Consider the following 17772-nt stretch of genomic DNA (forward strand, 5'->3'; position numbering starts at 1 on the left):
ATTTCCATATGTTCATATTTCAAGCCAGTCATTACAGCTTTTAAGCCTCTGAAATGTACTTTGCCATGGTGTTTGGCCAGGGCAGTATGCCAGTGTCTATGTAAAGAAACTTCACATCAATTCAGTTATACTGTTCCTTTCATAAAAGGAAACTCTCAAGCACTTAAGGGCCACAATTTAAGATTTATTATCAACAAAAAGATTTTAAGCCAACCCTATTCATCATATTTGTTTTAAAGATGCATCAAATTTGTCTTCAGCTATTCTCCTGCAGACAGTGGGCCAGAACCTGCAGGATGCTGAATACTCTGTTTTCTGAAGTCAGTGGGAGCTGAAGGCACTGAATATTGTACAAGAGGGGCTTAGAACCTTAGGATGGGTTCACACGTTTGCAAGCTAATACTATAATAATTCAAGAGACCCAAGTGTGACTAGGGACTGACTGCAAACATAGATGAAACTGACCAGTCTGTTTTCTTTACTAGGTTTAGACAAGGTACAAAAATTAGAGAATTTTAAAATTCAGTGTTAGTAACAGATCAGGAGGCTGGTTTACTTCTAACTCAAGAAGGTGGCAAAAAAAGTCAACAGTTTTAGTTATACAGTAGGATTCCAATTATCTGGGCATCCTGTGTGACAGCAAGTTCGCATAATCTGAAATCAATATAAAAATGTTTTAACAGATTAAGGTAAAAGGAAAAACACTGCATCCTTTATTACTGTGTTACGTTCTGTTCAATTGCACCTGTGAAAGTGAGACTGTTCCCCTCTAGCAACTAATCTACGTATAGACATTTATGAGCCTTCTACTGCCTTCGAGCGAATGGACATGGTCCTTTAGTTCAGTGGTTCTCAAAGCCGGTATGCTGCTTGTTCAGGGAAAGCCCCTGGCAGGCCGGGCTGGTTTGTTTACCTGCCACGTCCGCAGGTTCGGCCGATCGCGGATCCCATTGGCCATGGTTCGACGCTCCAGGCCAATGGGGGCTGCGGGAAGCGGCGCGGGCCGAGGGATGTGCTGGCCGCCCTTCCCGCAGCCCCCATTGGCCTGGACCGGCGAACCGCGGCCAGTGGGATCCGCGATCGGCCGAACCTGCGGACGTGGCAGGTAAACAAACCGGCCCGGCCCACCAGGGGCTTTCCGTGAACAAGTGGCGCACCGGCTTTGAGAACCATTGCTTTAATTTATGCAGTAGAGGCTCGTGATTTTACATCCAAAAGTCATGGCATGCCCATCCCCACAGACGGTCCAATCAAGGGCACTGTTATGTAAGTATGGAATAATCCATCATAGAGTACTCCCTATTCCCACTAGTGTAAAAGCAGTATTTGGCTCTGTGATACTATGCCAGAACAGTTCATTTAGCTCACAGGGGGAGAAAGGGGCAGCTTTTGGATTTTCAAATATAAAAATCACCTCTTGCAATCGCTCAAGAAGTCTGTGGGAGCATCATTTGAGCTGGTCCAAGTCACAGGCTCTCCACAGAAAACCTACACTTTTCAAACCGCTCAGTTTCCAGTGTGTGTAAGCACCATCATGGGGGTTGAATTGATTTCCTTTTGGCATATTTTATTATCTGCTATTTCTCCATCACCTCCAATGACTCTTCAGAAGAATATCCATGGCCCTGTTCTCTCATCAAAGCTTGCCCTCCACATTAGTGCCTCGGTGACTAGAATCAGCCAGGAAAGAGTTGTGTAAATTGCTCAGCCAAGCTAACTCCCTCGATTTCATCAATATACTTGATCTTTGCTGTGTTCCAATTTTAAATCCCTGGCTTCATTTATGCTTTATGGCTTTGGCTTTTCAATTGGCTTGCTCTTCTGCAGACATGGGACGAGATCTGTAAGTGCAATGGCCTTGATGATTCCATTTCAGTGGTGTTGTTTCTTCGTTAGGAGAAGACATTTAGAAACTGGTGTAAGAAATTACCAAGAGAAACAGTTGCTAAGCATAGGTCAGTCATCGGATTAAAATTCTGATGGATCAGAAAACATGACAATTCCGTCCCTGGGCCCAATACATGTAATATCATGGTACACCAGAGATCTATCCAGGAGCAGAAGTACCCTCAGAGGCTGATTTTTGTATTTTATTGCCAGGAGAAACTTGGAGAAGCAACAGACAAGGATTGTGCTTGCTATTCTGGTGTTCTTCTGGTCTTCAGAGCGGACAGCCTGCCAAGTTAGAAGACCATGATTCTCTGGCATTCAGTACAAGCAGGAGGTAGAGTATGCATGTGCCAGATGTACTAGTACATCCCACATGGTCACTCTTCGGCTCTGTAAGAGCAAGGGCATCCTCTTCTGAACTACAGACCAGAGTTTTGTCAGCCAGACACCAATACTATTAACTTGCTCAGATCAGACCATCACAATGGACTGTTTGGCGCCACTCTCCCAGGAATGGCCACACCTCTCAATTGCACCCAGTGGTTCCCTGCAAAGCTTCAGATTCCTGAGTCCATGTCTTAAAATTGAGACAAACATTCCTTGCCATGAATAAGCCCCTATCTTGCCTATCGTCAGGTGCAACTGAAGCATGCACACTCTAAGCTGGGGGCCAGATACAGAATCCACATTTCTGCTCCCGAGGAAGCAAAAAAAGATAAGTTGTCACGTCTCTAGCTGTGGTATGATTTTACATCTTCTAGTCACTGGTCCCAGCAATTCACTTCACCAACTTGGCAAAATCTTCCATTTTCTTTAGCGTTCTTAACACTGGTATTCACAGGCTTCCGCATGCAATACTTGTTCCAGGATGTCAAATTAAAGCCTTCCCTTACCCACCAATGGAATAGTGGGAGTAAACAAATGCAAGAAAGAATGGTCTTGTAAGCAACTAGCAACACTTAAAACACACAAGGTCTTGAAAACTTCTTGACAGACCAGGGGAGGCAATACATTAGATAGGGTGGTTCAGATAAAGTTTATCTTCTTGTAGTGTACAACTTTCCCCCCACAGTCATGGAAAAAAGGGGAGGGGGAAAAGTTTATCTGCATTCCACTCAGAGCATCAATGTTTGTCTCATTCCCCAGATGCAGAGCTCTTCCAATAGAATGGTGGACACAGGAAACATTACAATAGCTCTTAGAGCAACAAGACAAGTCATGGGTGACCAAAGTAAGTTACTCTTCCTTCTCCACTGTAGAACATCAAACCCCTGCTGATCAGAAAAAGGAAAGACTGGTTTATGTAATCAAACCAGTCTTCTTGCTCTTTTTTTAAATACAAAAAACCCACATATGAAAGATGTCACGTATCTTTAGAAGTGTCTTTGGAAATATTTAAGGGTGTACTGTCAGTTGGTTAAGTACTTGGCAATTTCTCCCATTGATCTGAGGATATAAATTCAGCAAAAAAGCTTTTGTTTTAGGTTCATGCAGAACTGTCTCTAGACTAATTTCGCCAAGCCTCCCATTCCATGGATGGAAGTGTTCAAAACAGTGATAAGAAACAGCTCAAGATACATGCACTGGATGTGTCATCACTGTAGCTCCATGGTAGACATCCCGTTTACGACTCATGCATTTGAAAAGCCCTGCCCCGTCATTTAAAACAGCACCATGCAGTTTAATTTTACAGACAAGGTACACCACGTGCTTGAGGTAGTGAGTAGCAGAACAGCACTGCACATGTTGCAGCGGCACCTCTTACATTCCTGTTTTCCAGGTAAAATGGGAAGACTCTTCACCTCTGAAAATAGGGTGGGGGAAGAAGTGGCAGATCAAGAGGACTACACCAAATTTATTTGTATCCACCAATGGCCTCTGCTGGACTAGCAGATCTGCAATAGAAGTGGCAGTTCATCTGATTTGGTAGCCACCAGCTCCCAGAAAGCAGGCGCTTTTAGACTGAACGCCAAGTCCTAGGCATTGGAATCATTATCAGGCTGACATACAAGCCATGAGTTCATGTTTTCAACTAAGAGAAGTGCTGATTTGCTGGTGGATTATGGTGAGGCGAGAAGGTGTATTAAGAATGTAAACAAACATTCTTGCACCTTTTTCTTGCCAGAATAATGTACGTGACTGTTCCATATAATACGAGAAATAATGTTTTAAAGTTCAATATATCCTAAATCTTCACTGTTATTTTGTATAATTTTTAAAACACACTGGCTCTATAAATAAAAGAAATAATAGCACCTGCGAAGCAATTCCCTCTGCCATTAGCATTTTGCCATGGGAACCAAAGTCTTTACACTATAGCTATTACAGGGCCTATTCATGCACCACTTCTCTCGTATCATCTCGCCTGTGGAAAGCAAGCTCATCATGAAAATGAAACATTTGGTCCTCGAGGGGAAATGCTGGCTGCTTCGTTGCTCTAGACCTGCTTGCTGGTTGCTACTCTCAATTGCAGTAGTTGACTTCTCTCTCCCCAACACCCCTAAAAAGGCCTGCACCTGACCTTCCAGCCACAAGTAGGATGCCACAAGAGCAACTGCAAAAAAATGGAGATACCACATCCTACATGAGGGAAAAGAATGGAGGTTGAAGCTTACTCCAGGTTAAGGAAGAGGCTACGTGTCTAGGAGGTGAACAGCATCAAACATGCACTGGAAGCAGGTAGCTCTCCTCCTCTGCTGGAGAGAAAAAAAAAAGGAGAGGGGGTATGAAAATCCTCTCCTCCCAAGTTATAGTTAAGAGTTTGCAACATTCTATACTCTCTGATCTCCATTATTTTAACCGATAAATTTAGGCAGCACATTAGCCATCCTTATTTTTATGCTGTTACGCTGTCCGATGTACTGTATTACCTACCTAGCAGAGGAAGTAAAGCAGGATAGTTGTAAGGCATCACAAAGAGGTTTACACAGGTTAAAGTAGTGCTTGCTTTTAAATACCCAAATGGATGGCCAAGTTCACTGTATTTTCCACTGTTACTCACAAATACCTGATAAAGAACATAAGAAACATTGTTATATTTAAAACAAAACATTCTAAAAAGTTGCACATTTATCAGAATAAGTGCCATCTGATTGTTTACTCTTTTTAAAGAGGAGAAGGGGAAAACTGTAGAAAATTGCCGAGTTTGATTTTACCTGTATACATAAAACTGGACATGCACTTAGGCCTGGTCTACACTGGGGGGGAGAGGGAGGGGAAGAAGAGAAGAGAGAGAGAGAAGGTGAAATTGATCTAAGTTACGCAATTTGAGCTACGTGAATAACATAGCTGAAGTTGACGTACTTAGATCCACTTACCGCGGCGTCTTCACCGTGGTAAGTCAATGGCTGATGCTCCCCCGTCGACTCCGTCTGTGCCTCTCGCCCTGGTGGAGTACCGGAATTGACGGGAGAGCGCTCAGTGGTCCATTTATTGCGTCTAGACGCGATAAATTGACCCCCGCTGGATCGATTGCTATCCGTTGATTCAGCCAGTAATGTAGACAAGCCCTTAGACTTGTAAATTATATACACATCAGAGATGCAAAGATACTTAGTCATTTAGTCCATCCCGTCAGGGTGGGATTGCTCTCCAGAGCATATTTTCTAGTGATTTGTTGACACTATATTTAATGGCTCTCAAGGGAAGTGATGGATGCTCCATTGTCGGACACTGTTTAACAGGCTATACCTGATCTCTGTTGCAAGTAGATTTTTCTAATAATTTGATTTATAAAGTTATCTCCCTAAAACATATGCACAACTGAGAACAAGCCTGATTTTTCATTCTTCAATACATTGACACACACACTCTCAAACTAAGGAGATATTGCCAATTTGTAAACATGAAAGTTAAACACAGCATTAATCCTCAGAAAACTGATTATTAAGAAATGCACTTCTTTAAATTTGGAGGATGCCAATATTCTAGAGGTTAAACTTGTAACGATGGAGTGGAGTACTAAGTTCGAGAAACAGACACAAACACGAACTGGGACAAGAAAAGCTGTTTAAATAAACTAGAGAGATTAATTCACAACATTTGTCAGGGGGACCGAGAGACAGATAAGATATCCAAGCATGCTTTAAAGCCATTATTTGGAATTCACTGGATTGTAAATTGACTGCATTCCCTCACTTTTTTTCTAGGCAACAGTGTGATTTGTTTTATTGTTGGTTACACTTCCAAATTACTTTTACCATTTATTTGTAAGTTAGGAGATGTTAACATCTCTCTGCACTTCCATGCGGTTTCCAAATTCTTTCTAGATAATAAAATGATCCCAAAAATCCACACTCCTGAGTGATGTAGTTATACCAGCGTAAGATCCTAGTATAGACAGTGCTATGTCGATGGGAGGGCTACTGCATCTCGGGGAGACGGAGCAGCACGCTGATGGGAACGGCTCTCCCGTTGGCGTAGGTAGCCTCTTCACTAAAGTAGCACAGCTGCACCCAGGCAGTTGTGCCGCTGCAACACTGCAAGTGTAGACAAGCCCTAAATGTAGACCAGGCCTAAGTGACTTGCCCCAGGCCACGCAGAAGAAGCCTGTGACAAAGCCAGGAATAGCACCAAGGCTTCCACAGGACCAATCCAGTGCGTTAAGCATGAGGTGTGAATTGGATGGGAGAAGTTAAAACCGCTACTTACCATACAGTACATTAGAATTTATGTCACTTAAATAACATCCAAGAGTTCTAATAGAAATCAATAATCTCTTCCTTTTCCAACACGCAAATGGCAAGTTGCATTTCATCTGAGTGTGGAACCTGGGGGACACATTTGCCACTGAAATGCTATGACTTCAAAACAGAACTAAATGAATTGATGAAGTCTGAAGTAGCATCACCTTTTCAAAGGCTTGAAAAATCTAGTCAGAATTGAGGAGATCAGCATCTTTACATATTTCCTCAACTCAGCAGAACAGTGTAACATCAGACATACCTCTTGCCTTCTTGCAGGTTTACACAGATTAACGTAGCACTGCCTGGGATTCCCATTAAATTTATAATCATCAAATAAAGGCAAATACCTGCCAGCAGGCATGGGGAGACTTTCGTTCCAAGATGTACTGCGTTAAGGGCGAAGGTTCAAGTTCATATTTGTCAAAAGGAAGCTTGTCTATTACCATTGGCTCACAATCTACACAGGAGAACCTCACAACAGGATGAGCTGTGCGTGGCGGCTAAGAGGAGGAAGAAAAGATTCATGACTTAGAGTCCACCAACTGCCAGATGTTAAAGATAATCAGGTTAATTCTTTAATGCCAGTACCTGCCACCCAGAATTTTGCTTTTTTCTTTTATTTAATACAGCTCCAATCTAAGGTAATATTTTAAGAGTGTTCCACTTTCGATACTACATTCTTTTAAATAAATCAAGTCAAGCTGTATTACTAAACACAGATGAATAAAATCATTCAGTAAACAAATAGTTGACATGCAGTAATGCAACCCCTCCCATACACACCCTTTATTCCCCACTAGCCTTCAACACTTAAAAAACAAACAAGTTAATCATCGAGTTTTGACAATAGCAGAAGGTTAAGTTCCTACCATGTGATCCAGATGAATCAAGATAATGGACTATTAACAAAATCATTCACACATTATTGAACAACACTGGCACACAATTCCCTCCTAACCCACAAGGGGGGAAAATGTAGTTAATATTAAAAAAATTTAAATATTTCAAGTCCTAAATCCCAGTCAATCCAAAAAGCGCACAAATACACGATTTAAAGAAAATTTGAAGTCTTTCTCTCGCCTGCTGTTCACAGAAATCCGTGTTTGAGAGCATAGCCACTTGGCCAATACGATTGCTCAAAATGTTCCCTAGTGAGTGATTCCTCCCCGCCAGGAAAAACTAGCACTTTGAGCAAATAGCACAAGTGCAGAAACATAACGTGCCCACTTAGAAGTGATATAGCTATGAAAAAAAGGCTGCTAGGTCAAGCCAATAACCAGCAAAATGACTGAATGTTTCAGAAAAGAGCAAGCACATGCTGCATGTTCCCACGATTATCTAGAGGATGCAATTATTTGCTTCCTTCCCAACCACAACTTTCCCTGCTAGGAAGAGAAGAATCATATCCATGGAATGCTGCTATGTACCAGGAAGAGTGATTCCACAAGAAGGAACATCAAAAATGCACATCTTCTAACCTCCCTTGTTGAGATAGTTTAAGACTCCATGGCTCTATTTTCTAGCCCCATTTTTTTTAAACGCTTTAAATAATTTAGTTCAAAGTATAATTTTGACTCAATATTTTGAAAACTTCATTTCCACTGTCGCAAAATGTAAAGATATTGAATTAAAGCCTGATTGTTGCAATATTTAAGAACTATTAAAAGAACTAGTTTATTGAATGAAAAATTTATTGCAATAAACTTTCCAATCCAGAAGTGATGTGAAATGCAATTTCTAGACTTGTCTTCACCAATCAGCATCACGGAGAGTCAATTCATTTTGTAGTGAAAGCCAGACCATAAGCAAGCCTGGGGCAAGAGACTAATTTACTGTTCATTTAAGAGCTCTCTATCAGATCAGGAGATGTGGAATCCTTTTCTTTAGTTCGTTTTACTTACCAGAGTTGGTGAATTCTGATCAGGCCAAAATGACTCTGGAATTGGCCAATGCCCAACAGGAACACCAGTTTTAGGGTTAGGTCGTACATAAATGAGTTTATGACAACTATGCCACGGTTGAGAAGCAAATGAATTGATGGGCCTGGATGAATCAACAAGTCCATCTAAAATTTAAACAAAGCAAAAAAAAATAAAATGAAAAATAAAAAGCTACATGGCATGCATTTGTTTCCCAGGAAGTTCTATTAACAACCAATGTCCCATTCCATTTGTTTCAAAAGACACCAATTGTGTGTGCTGAACACCTACATCAGCATGTAAAATGGCATAATTTAAAGTCACTTTAAGAACGTTTGCCCACATTCTACAGTCCTGCTCCAGTCACACAGCAATTCAACTAAGTGCACCACTGCTTGCACAGCAGACTACACAAAATGAAGTTTATTAAGTACTGGCTTTAAAAATGGTACAATATACAAGTCTAGAATCACTAACACTGTCCCGGCAACAAAAACAGATCACTGACATTTTATAGTCTCACTGAAAGTGATACAGTGTACAGGAAATAGTGTTAGTATTAGTTGAAATTAAATGGGAAAAACTTCTCCAGGGAAAGACAAAATTTTTAGAGGTGTAAAATGTACCCTATTGGCAATAGATTCAGTCTTAATTTTCAGCAGTCTGTTAAGTTCCTAATGCCCTATTAGTAAGTCATTTCACTCCTCCTCCTCCACAGAAATGCAAGTTTAAGGGTTTTGTATCAGTTAACGCATTATGTCCTATTACCTCACATACATTCCCCCATTTTTTTTTTTTTTATTAAAACTGAAACAGTTCAAATAAACTCAGATTATTTCACAAAACCTAGATGTGGTTTTGGAACATGGCTCAACAAGGTACAGGTGCGTTGCTAAGCTTACCAGTCTAGTTTCCAGCATTTGTCACAGGTATACGCTTTTGATTTGCTTCAGAAATGGTTGACTGGTATTACAGAACATGCCCTTCTGTTACAGATCAATTCATTTCTCCATTTTTTGTAGCATGCAGTACAACAATTTGAAGAGCATTAACACTGCTACATTTCCCCACCCCAGAAACTTCTGCTGCTCTTGGTTTAGGATTGAACTTATTTGCTTCCTTGACGCATGCCAAGTCTGAGCTCTCTCGACACTTTTGTGCTATGCTGATATGTACACTCTACTATTTTATAGCTTTGGATAAAAGAAAAAAAAAAAAAAAACCCAAACAATCAAGTTCATTCAGTTGCTTTTCCATACAAGAGCAACCTTGCGACTCCAGTGTCCAGACCAGCAGATGTCAGGGTCTTTGCTTAGTGCCAACTTGGACTGCACAGGATGCTGGGGGTAAGTCTAAAACATTCTCCCAAGTAGATGAAAAGGCGTTATAAGGAAAGCAGGCAGGCAGGCAAACAGGAGAGAAAGGCAGGGGGGGAAGAAAAGGTGGCTCAGAATGAAAGTAAGGGTGATAGATGATCATGGTAGAATGTCTAAAGGACCCCCCAAAAGCAATACACACACTTGATTTTTTTCGTTCTACTTGCATACTCTAAGTGTCTTCAAGTTTGCTTTTAAGTGTATGATTTTCTGTGTATGTAAGTTGTTTAGGAAGACTCTTTCCCTCCATGCCAAGGGATCAGTTCTCTCTTCTTAATTTTACGTGTCAAGTTCTGCAAGTCTGAACAAATTGCCCCATGATCAACAAATGTATTTTTTCCCACACTCTCTCTCCTGTCCTGGCACATAATTTTTCACTTGCAGTTAGGAAAGAAAAGTTTTGATCTATCACAGGGTGATCAGTTTCAAGCAGCACAATGCCAAAAACGTTAAAAAACAGACACCTTTACAGTGTATCAATTTAAAACCACATCTGAAGTTTGTTCTTTTTTTAAAGTCCACTGTAGCACCTAAAAATGAATAGAATTACATTCTTTTCCCCCATTCATTTTGTGCATTTGACAGCACATGTATACAGTCAGTTTTACTGTTTCCCCCATACATAGACAGTTTCCTCTGTTTCTGAGGTTCACCCTACCGAACATGGGGAGAGAGACGCAAATTACTAGATTTCAAAGAAGCAGTATTTCCATGACTGATTAAATTCTGTTGCTGTAAGAATCCTTAATGGTGATCCACGGTGGTAATCTTCAAGAACTGTAAATCTAACAGGTGTCTTTTGCAATTGCTTTCAAAGGCCTTGTCTACAGGAGGTAAAACAAAGGTGTATTTTTCACATATGCAACATATGTTAAAATGCACCTTCCTTCCAGCGCAGAGACAGCCTGAGAGCACCAAGGGTTTGTCAACACCAGACATTTTGACCTCAAGTTCACTGACTGGCAATTAACTCTAACTCATTCATGTGTTTCAAAAGGTTAGCATGTACACTCCCAAACATTAGCTTCAGGATACTTGTTGCTCTTTACCCTAGGCTGAGCTCAAGGGTAAAGCAAAATGGGTGTGTGGCGCGGGGGGAAGCGGAAGGGGAGGAGGAAGTAAATCCACATTAGCCTTTACAAATGTGCTGAAGACCTCAAGTTACTTGAAGGTGACTTAACTCTGGTAAAGTCTAGTGAAGACACGCCCAAATAAAATTCACACACAGCTCACATTTATTTTAAAAAAAGAAGAAGAAGTTCTTACAATAGATTTTGAGGTATTTAAAAACAACAATATTGTCACCCTATACTGCTTTGAAAATATACATAGCATTCACAAGACTGGTGTGAATAATGCATCCAGGATGCTTTCCAATTATTTCAACACAGTACAGTTATTAATGCCTCTACTACTTACTTCTGTTGATGAGAGACAAAAGCTTTCAAGCTTGTTGTATGTGGTACCAAGCTCTTCTTCAGCTCTGTGTGGCTCATAAACTTGTCTCTCTCACCAACAGATGTTGGTCAAGTAAAAGATATTACCTCACCCACCTTGTCTCACTAGTATCCTGGGACTGACCGTTAAAACTACACTGCAACCACTACTTAAAACAGGAATAAGTAGAAATGTTGGACATTTTCTGTCTTTTTAGCTGTGGTTCCTTAGTCAACAAAATAGCAAGCAATAAAGGCATTTCATTCCTAAGACAAGATAGTTTAAGGAAAAATCTCAGATACCATACACATCAAGGATCTACACTGAGCTTACAATGCAACAAAACAAAAACACTTGTACATAGATTACAGCTACAGAGATGAAAATGAATAGTTAGTTACTGTACCTTCTCCAATGGGAGCTGGGTCTGGTCCTGATTTTTCAAAGTTAATAACAACACCACTCTGAACTTTTTGAACTAGAGATTCTAAACACTGGTTCAACATTCTTTGTGTCCGCACACAATAGGAGCGACCTATAAGTAAAAGAAGAGCAATGCAGTTAAAGTCTGAAAATAAGTCACAGCAAACCTTAATTGTATAAGTAAGGGAGGATACTATTTATTATAAAAATAAAAGTTATATTATATGTCGAGGCTCTTTCAACTTTACGTGGAATCACCACGGCAGAGTTGCTGCTTTAGTGACAAACTCAAATCATCAACAGACATAGCACAATACTTCCACAGTGCAAACAATACAGACTGTGAAAGCCAAGTTGGTCTCTTCCATCCTGTGCACTGTCACCAACAACATAGGCTTTGCAGGCCAAAAAAGCCTTCAGTGACAATAGTGCAGACCCATTGGAGGCAGTGGGTTTGCACAGCTCAATGCTGTTGATGATCCTTCTGTTCATTCCTGTGTAATTCACTCCTTTTAGCTGTGCTAGCACCAGAGGGTTAATGAAGTAAACAGTTATTAAAGGAAGCAGGTTTTACTGAATACATAAGGAATAGACCTGATGAGTGAGATGGTTTCATTTTTAGTCACTTTTCAAAGAAGAAGACCAGCCTTTTATAAAGAAAGGGGAAGGGATTACAAAGTAATGTGAAAAAAAGTGAAAAGCTGTCAGATTTAAGAGAGCCAGTATTTTTTAATTTTAAAATACTCTTGCAAGGTAGAAACCCAGATACAGCAGTGCTATGCTAACATGTTGAACTGGCCAGGATAAAGTCAGTATCCAAGGTGAGAAAAATTAGATGCAAAATTACTTTTCTCCCTCCATCCCCCAAGAGCATCCCATTAAGACAACTTAGAGAGTAAGACAAATTCCACATTGAAACCAAAGCAAAACAACATCCAACTACCTCCTGTCACTTCACACATCTGTGTGATTGCAGATTCATCCGTGGGTACGCTCCCGAGTTGCTCTGGTTCAACAGAAGAAGCTCCTGGCAAACGCAGCACTAGGGCAAACAGCCTTTGATCCCAACGAAATGGTTCTTTGGTTAGTTCACTTCCAGGTAGAGGAGAATTCAAAGGAAGATGAAGCTAATAAAGAAAGATTTGAAGAAAGCTTTAAGGGATCAGATGGTCATTTGAAGACATGTACCCAAACTAATCATCAAAATAATGGATAAACTGAAGGACCAGTTTTCTTCTCTATTAATCAGTGCTCTCAAACTGTAGTCTGAACTCCCAGTGGCTATGGAACTAAACAGTGGGGCATTGGGAGAGAAACTGGTCCACCTTTCTTAAAAAGTGGTCTGCAGAATGAAGCTGAATTACCACCAATATAAATCTAATTCATAATTCTTTTAGCACACTGCCAAGATGCAAGTTTACAGATTTTAAAGCTGAAATACTTTTAACTGTTAACAAGACTCCGCAAAGAAAGTTAGTGTTCTCCTGTAGCCGTTTTAAAAAGTAAAACAAATACAAAAGTCTTACCTCCTCTTGAACACCAGCACTATGTGTCAATTTGTTTCCATCTGTGATGGTAATTAAAATAGATGGCTCTAAAAAGAACGGGTTCCTCCCCTAGAGAAAGAATAAAAACATGTAAAACAGTAACAAATAATATTTAATTCCATACTTCAGTTAAACTTGTATTGCTCTGTAAATGTACTCATCAATTTACAGCACATAAAACACGGTATCTGCCTTTAAGAACTTAAAATGCCAAACAATCCTTATAAAAGCTTGAGATGGTGTTAAATCTGTGGACATGTAGAATTCCACAACTGACACAATACTGCACATCAAAGCCACTCAGAACTTCAGACTGACCACAAGTGTAGAACTCAGACCTCCGGGCCATAAAGTCACAGGTTCCTATCACTTAAGCAAAAGGTGAGTGTTAGGAGTAGACCCCCATGACACTACATAACAGCGGTACATCTATATTCTAGCTGGCTCTCCTTGCAGGAGAAAATAAAAACATCAGTATACTGTCAAATACATTCAGGACACTTAACAGTGGGGAAAATTAAACATCTTTCAAACTGGGCTTTTTTTTTTTAAACAGATGATTACATAGTTCATTAAAATATCATACTGAGAAGGCAAACATAAGAGAGTTTGAAATAGTTAGTTGATAAATGCCTACAATTTTAAGATTCCAGGTATACGTGCATGCACACACAATATGGACTGGACATAAATAAACAACATCTTTCCACGTGGCTTCGTGTGTGATATGAGAACTAGAGTTTTAAAAATTAAATCTATACTTATATAATCTATTTGTAGTTTATGAAGATTGATAGTACATAACACAAGAACTAGGGGTCAACCTATAAAATAAATAGGCAGCAGGTTTAAAACAAACAAAAGGAAGTACTTCTTCACACAATGCACAGTCAACCTGTGGAACTCCTTGCCAGAGGATGTTGTGAAGGCCACACCTATAACAGGGTTCAAAAAATAACTATATTCGTTCATGGAGAATAGGCCCATCAATGGCTATTAGCCAGGACGGTTAAGGATGCAATCCCATGCTCTGAATGGCCCTACCTTCTGTTTGCCAGAAGCTGGGCGTGGATGACAGTGGATAGATCACTCAATGATTACCTGTTCTGTTCATTCCCTCTGAAGCATCTGGCATTGATTACTGTCAGCAGACAGGATACTGGGCTAGATGGGCCATTGTTCTGACCCAGTATGGTCATTCTTATGTTCTTATTAAAAAGAACCTGACCATTTTACTATAACCAGTTCAAAGCAGCCCCCTCCTTTTACTCATACTCCATCAACCCCCCTGCTCCAGATATTTAACAATATCCACAAAGCAGCAATTGTTATAAAGAGTGTTTGATACAATGTGAAGAAAGAACAAACATTTGTTACCTGTCCATAATTGTCTATTCCAGATACTAATCTATTGAGATTTAACAAATCAAACGAGGATCTGAGAGCCTGCCCAAGGGTAGTCAATCCTGAAGCTTGCAGGTTTTTCAGTTCATTCATGAATGTTGCATGATTTTCCTTCCATCCAGCCTGTTATGTAGTAATATAGAGAGAGACAAGACAGTTTATTGGTCATTTTTAGTAGTGATCCGGCAAACATCAATTGCAGGGTATGATTATCACCTTTCATCTCAGAGGCAGATTACATTTCTCATTAGCAGGTAGATGCTGTTGTGCTTGTATGATGCATACATTTGAAACAAACAAACAAAAAAAATCAGAGGAGCCACACAAGTATCTTCCCACATAACTGCAATGTGTACAGAACACGAAGTACATAGTAGGAGACTGACAAGCTACACACAGTATTAAGTTTTTGAAACAATGACTATGTCTATTTAGCTCTTTTTATGAAAGATGCAGCAAAGCGCAAGTGACTAATGGAACTATTTGGGTACTTCCATGAGAATGAGAACATTTGATTTTAAAAATGTGTCCAATGAATGGCATTTAGAAATCAAACATGAATACCTAAGGCATGGTGGTGAATGAAGGAGCTGCAAGGAGAGCACGAGCTACTCTTGTGGTGCTCTGCAACTCCTCCCCCAATCAGCCTTACCCAGAAAAACGTGCAATACGTGCTCAAGGGCTAGGCCTAATAGCCAGCGAAAGATACCAGTGCCGCCACATTCTTGCTCCCAGTTCAGTGCCCACCCCCGCCCCAGAACTAGAAAGACGTCAGACAGCTGTGTACCATTAATTGAGGACTTTTAAAAATTGTATAATCAGCCAACTTAGAGAAGTTTCACAAATGTGACTCACTATATTTCTCACTTTTCTTGTACTTCCTTTCCCTCCTGGCTTCACTCCATTTATGTTCATATACAGATCATGCCTCTTTTATGCTTTCCTCAACTCTCTTCCTCCACATCCATATTATATATTTGTAAAAAAAAAAAAAAAACCACACTTTTCTCCTACCCCGGTTTCTCTGCATCCTACCTCGTAATTCTAACTCTTCTTTCTTCTGCCACTTCTTCCTTGCCGCTGGAAGCTGGCTCAGATTCCTACCAGGTTGTTGCCCAGAACCCTTCTGTCTCTTTAGCAGACAGACACTTACTAGTTGAAGACTGATAGTTGCATGGTCCCAATCCCTGCCCCACTGCTGGAAGGGAGAAGGGACATTCTGTCTTGTCCTCTGCATCCCAGAGACTCCTGACTGCTGCAATGGGGAGTACAGAACATCTCTCCAATATTTACAGTTCACTCCCTCAGCTACCTGGCTGCTGCAAGGAGACAGGTGTGTGCATGTGCAAGTGTTATTCCACCCCTTACCCCCAAGCCTCAGTTTTGAGTCCTCTACACTGAATAGTGCCAATCCCTGCCTTTGCTGCTGCTCAGAACTTACCTGAGCAGCAGCAGAGTAAAACTAACTCAATTCTTGTTAGTTTCGCTAATGCCCACCTAACAGAGCGCTGGGCCTTGGAAGGCATGCTTGTGTCCCATTGCACCTGTTACTGCCCTTTGAAACGCCAAGCTGTGGTTGTAGGCCATATGCCTGCTCCTAGTCATGTGTTCTTCAGGAATTTGCACAGAAGGCTTCCGGTCACTTTAGGCAGGGGCGTACCTGAAGGGGGCGGGAAATCTCTGAAGCTATTAGAGGAGGCCAGAGTGGGAGATAACTGCAAGTGCTGACTGTGGCAGGAAGACTCAGCTGAAGAGGACTGTAAAGCTCTGGGAGATCTTGGTGATAAGGACTAAGGCAAGAAATAGTTAAAATCTTAAATGAAACTTAACACTGAAGTCCTGGCCATCTATCCTCTTTCAGCAAAGTAGGTGCCATACTCCAACAAGGGCATTTACACTCTGTCTTAAGTAAGTCCTTACTGCAGGTTCAATGAAATATTCTTCACTTCCTGCTGCTTTCAATGAAGTGATGTCTAGTTTGGATATCTGTTTGTAGAGCACTTTGGAGAAAAGAGCAAATGTTTTTATAAGCAGTAACCATGTTCTCAGATCCTTATCGGTTCTATCGTCAGCCACAACAGGAAGAGTAAAGAATTAAGTTTCTTCCTTAGCTTTAAATGCAAGATCTATTTAGATGAAAGATGCTATATGTAAATTAAAAAAAGTCACTAATTTCTTTAGAGAAGTGGCTCTGAACCAGGGATACGTATACCACTGAGGGACAGAGATCTTCAGGGGGTACATCAACTCCTCTAGATATTAGCCTAGTTTTATGACGGGCAACATGAAGAGCACTAGCAAAGTCAGTACAAACTAAAATTTCATACAATGACTTGTTTATACGGCTCTATATACTATATTAGTGTTTCTCAACCTGGGGGTGGGGTGGGGGGGGGTCGCAATTTATTTTACAATTATAGATAAAGTAATTAAAAATGAGAAAGTAAGCAATTTTTCAGTAATATTGTGCTAGAACACCTTTGTACTTTTTTGTCTGATTTTGTAAGCAAGTTTGTAAGTGAAGTGAAACTTGTGGTATGCAAGACAAATCAGTCTCCTGAAAGGGGTACAGTAATGTGAAAAGTTTGAGAACTACTGCTTTAGAGTAGTTCTATGTTGCATCGGAGTGAGTGAGTTATAGTATTAAAACTATGTCCTGCATGTTGTGTAAGTTATTTTTTAAAGAGGTGACAGCATACATGGCCCTAAATGAATGGACATATATTCAGGGCAAGGAGAATGTTATCTTAAAATCCAAATAAAAACATTATTCAAGACCCCTATTGGGAAAATGGGGTGAAGGAAATGGAAGGAATCTAGATTACTCAGGAGATTATACTGAGGGCAATTCTTTATTTCTATTTAGTCAGCAATTTGAATCCAGGTCAGCTTGGTAGTATCCAAGAATTGATCTCATAAAATGGCTCTCTGATTGGCCTATATGAAACGAGTTAGACTTCCATCCAGTTGTCCACACCACGGCTAAAGCCCCGAGTCTCAAAGAGGGTTAGAATTGAACAGAGAAAGAGCCTTAGCTGCTGTGGCATGGTTAACAGTAGTTCTCCAGAACAGAACATTAGCAGGCCAACAC

General features: G+C 40.5%; 1 protein-coding gene across 12 annotated transcripts in view; it reads right to left on the reverse strand.

Moving 5' to 3' along the window:
* The window catches only part of LOC101939744 (integrator complex subunit 6-like), a 54728-nt gene that overhangs the window by 15932 nt on the left and 21024 nt on the right, over positions 1-17772 (reverse strand). For 7 of the 12 annotated variants that reach the window (XR_006174671.2, XR_256350.5, XR_006174672.2 and 4 more), the window contains exons 3-9: positions 14655-14804; positions 13257-13346; positions 12674-12857; positions 11714-11842; positions 8477-8640; positions 6923-7075; positions 4765-4897 (exon numbers count right to left, since the gene is read on the reverse strand). Coding sequence is in view for 3 of the 12 variants with exons in the window: in XM_065556737.1 (XP_065412809.1) it covers positions 4765-4897; positions 6923-7075; positions 8477-8640; positions 11714-11842; positions 12674-12857; positions 13257-13346; positions 14655-14804 (1003 nt within the window). In the remaining 9 variants the exon portion in view is untranslated. Of the gene's footprint in view, positions 1-4505; positions 4587-4764; positions 4898-6922; positions 7076-8476; positions 8641-11713; positions 11843-12673; positions 12858-13256; positions 13347-14654; positions 14805-17772 lie in introns of all 12 variants that reach the window. The other 5 variants (XR_010590306.1, XR_010590305.1, XR_006174674.2 and 2 more) reach the window with 3 other exon arrangements.

Source organism: Chrysemys picta, chromosome 9 (genome assembly GCF_011386835.1).
Source record: "Chrysemys picta bellii isolate R12L10 chromosome 9, ASM1138683v2, whole genome shotgun sequence".
NCBI classification, from domain to species: domain Eukaryota; kingdom Metazoa; phylum Chordata; order Testudines; family Emydidae; genus Chrysemys; species Chrysemys picta.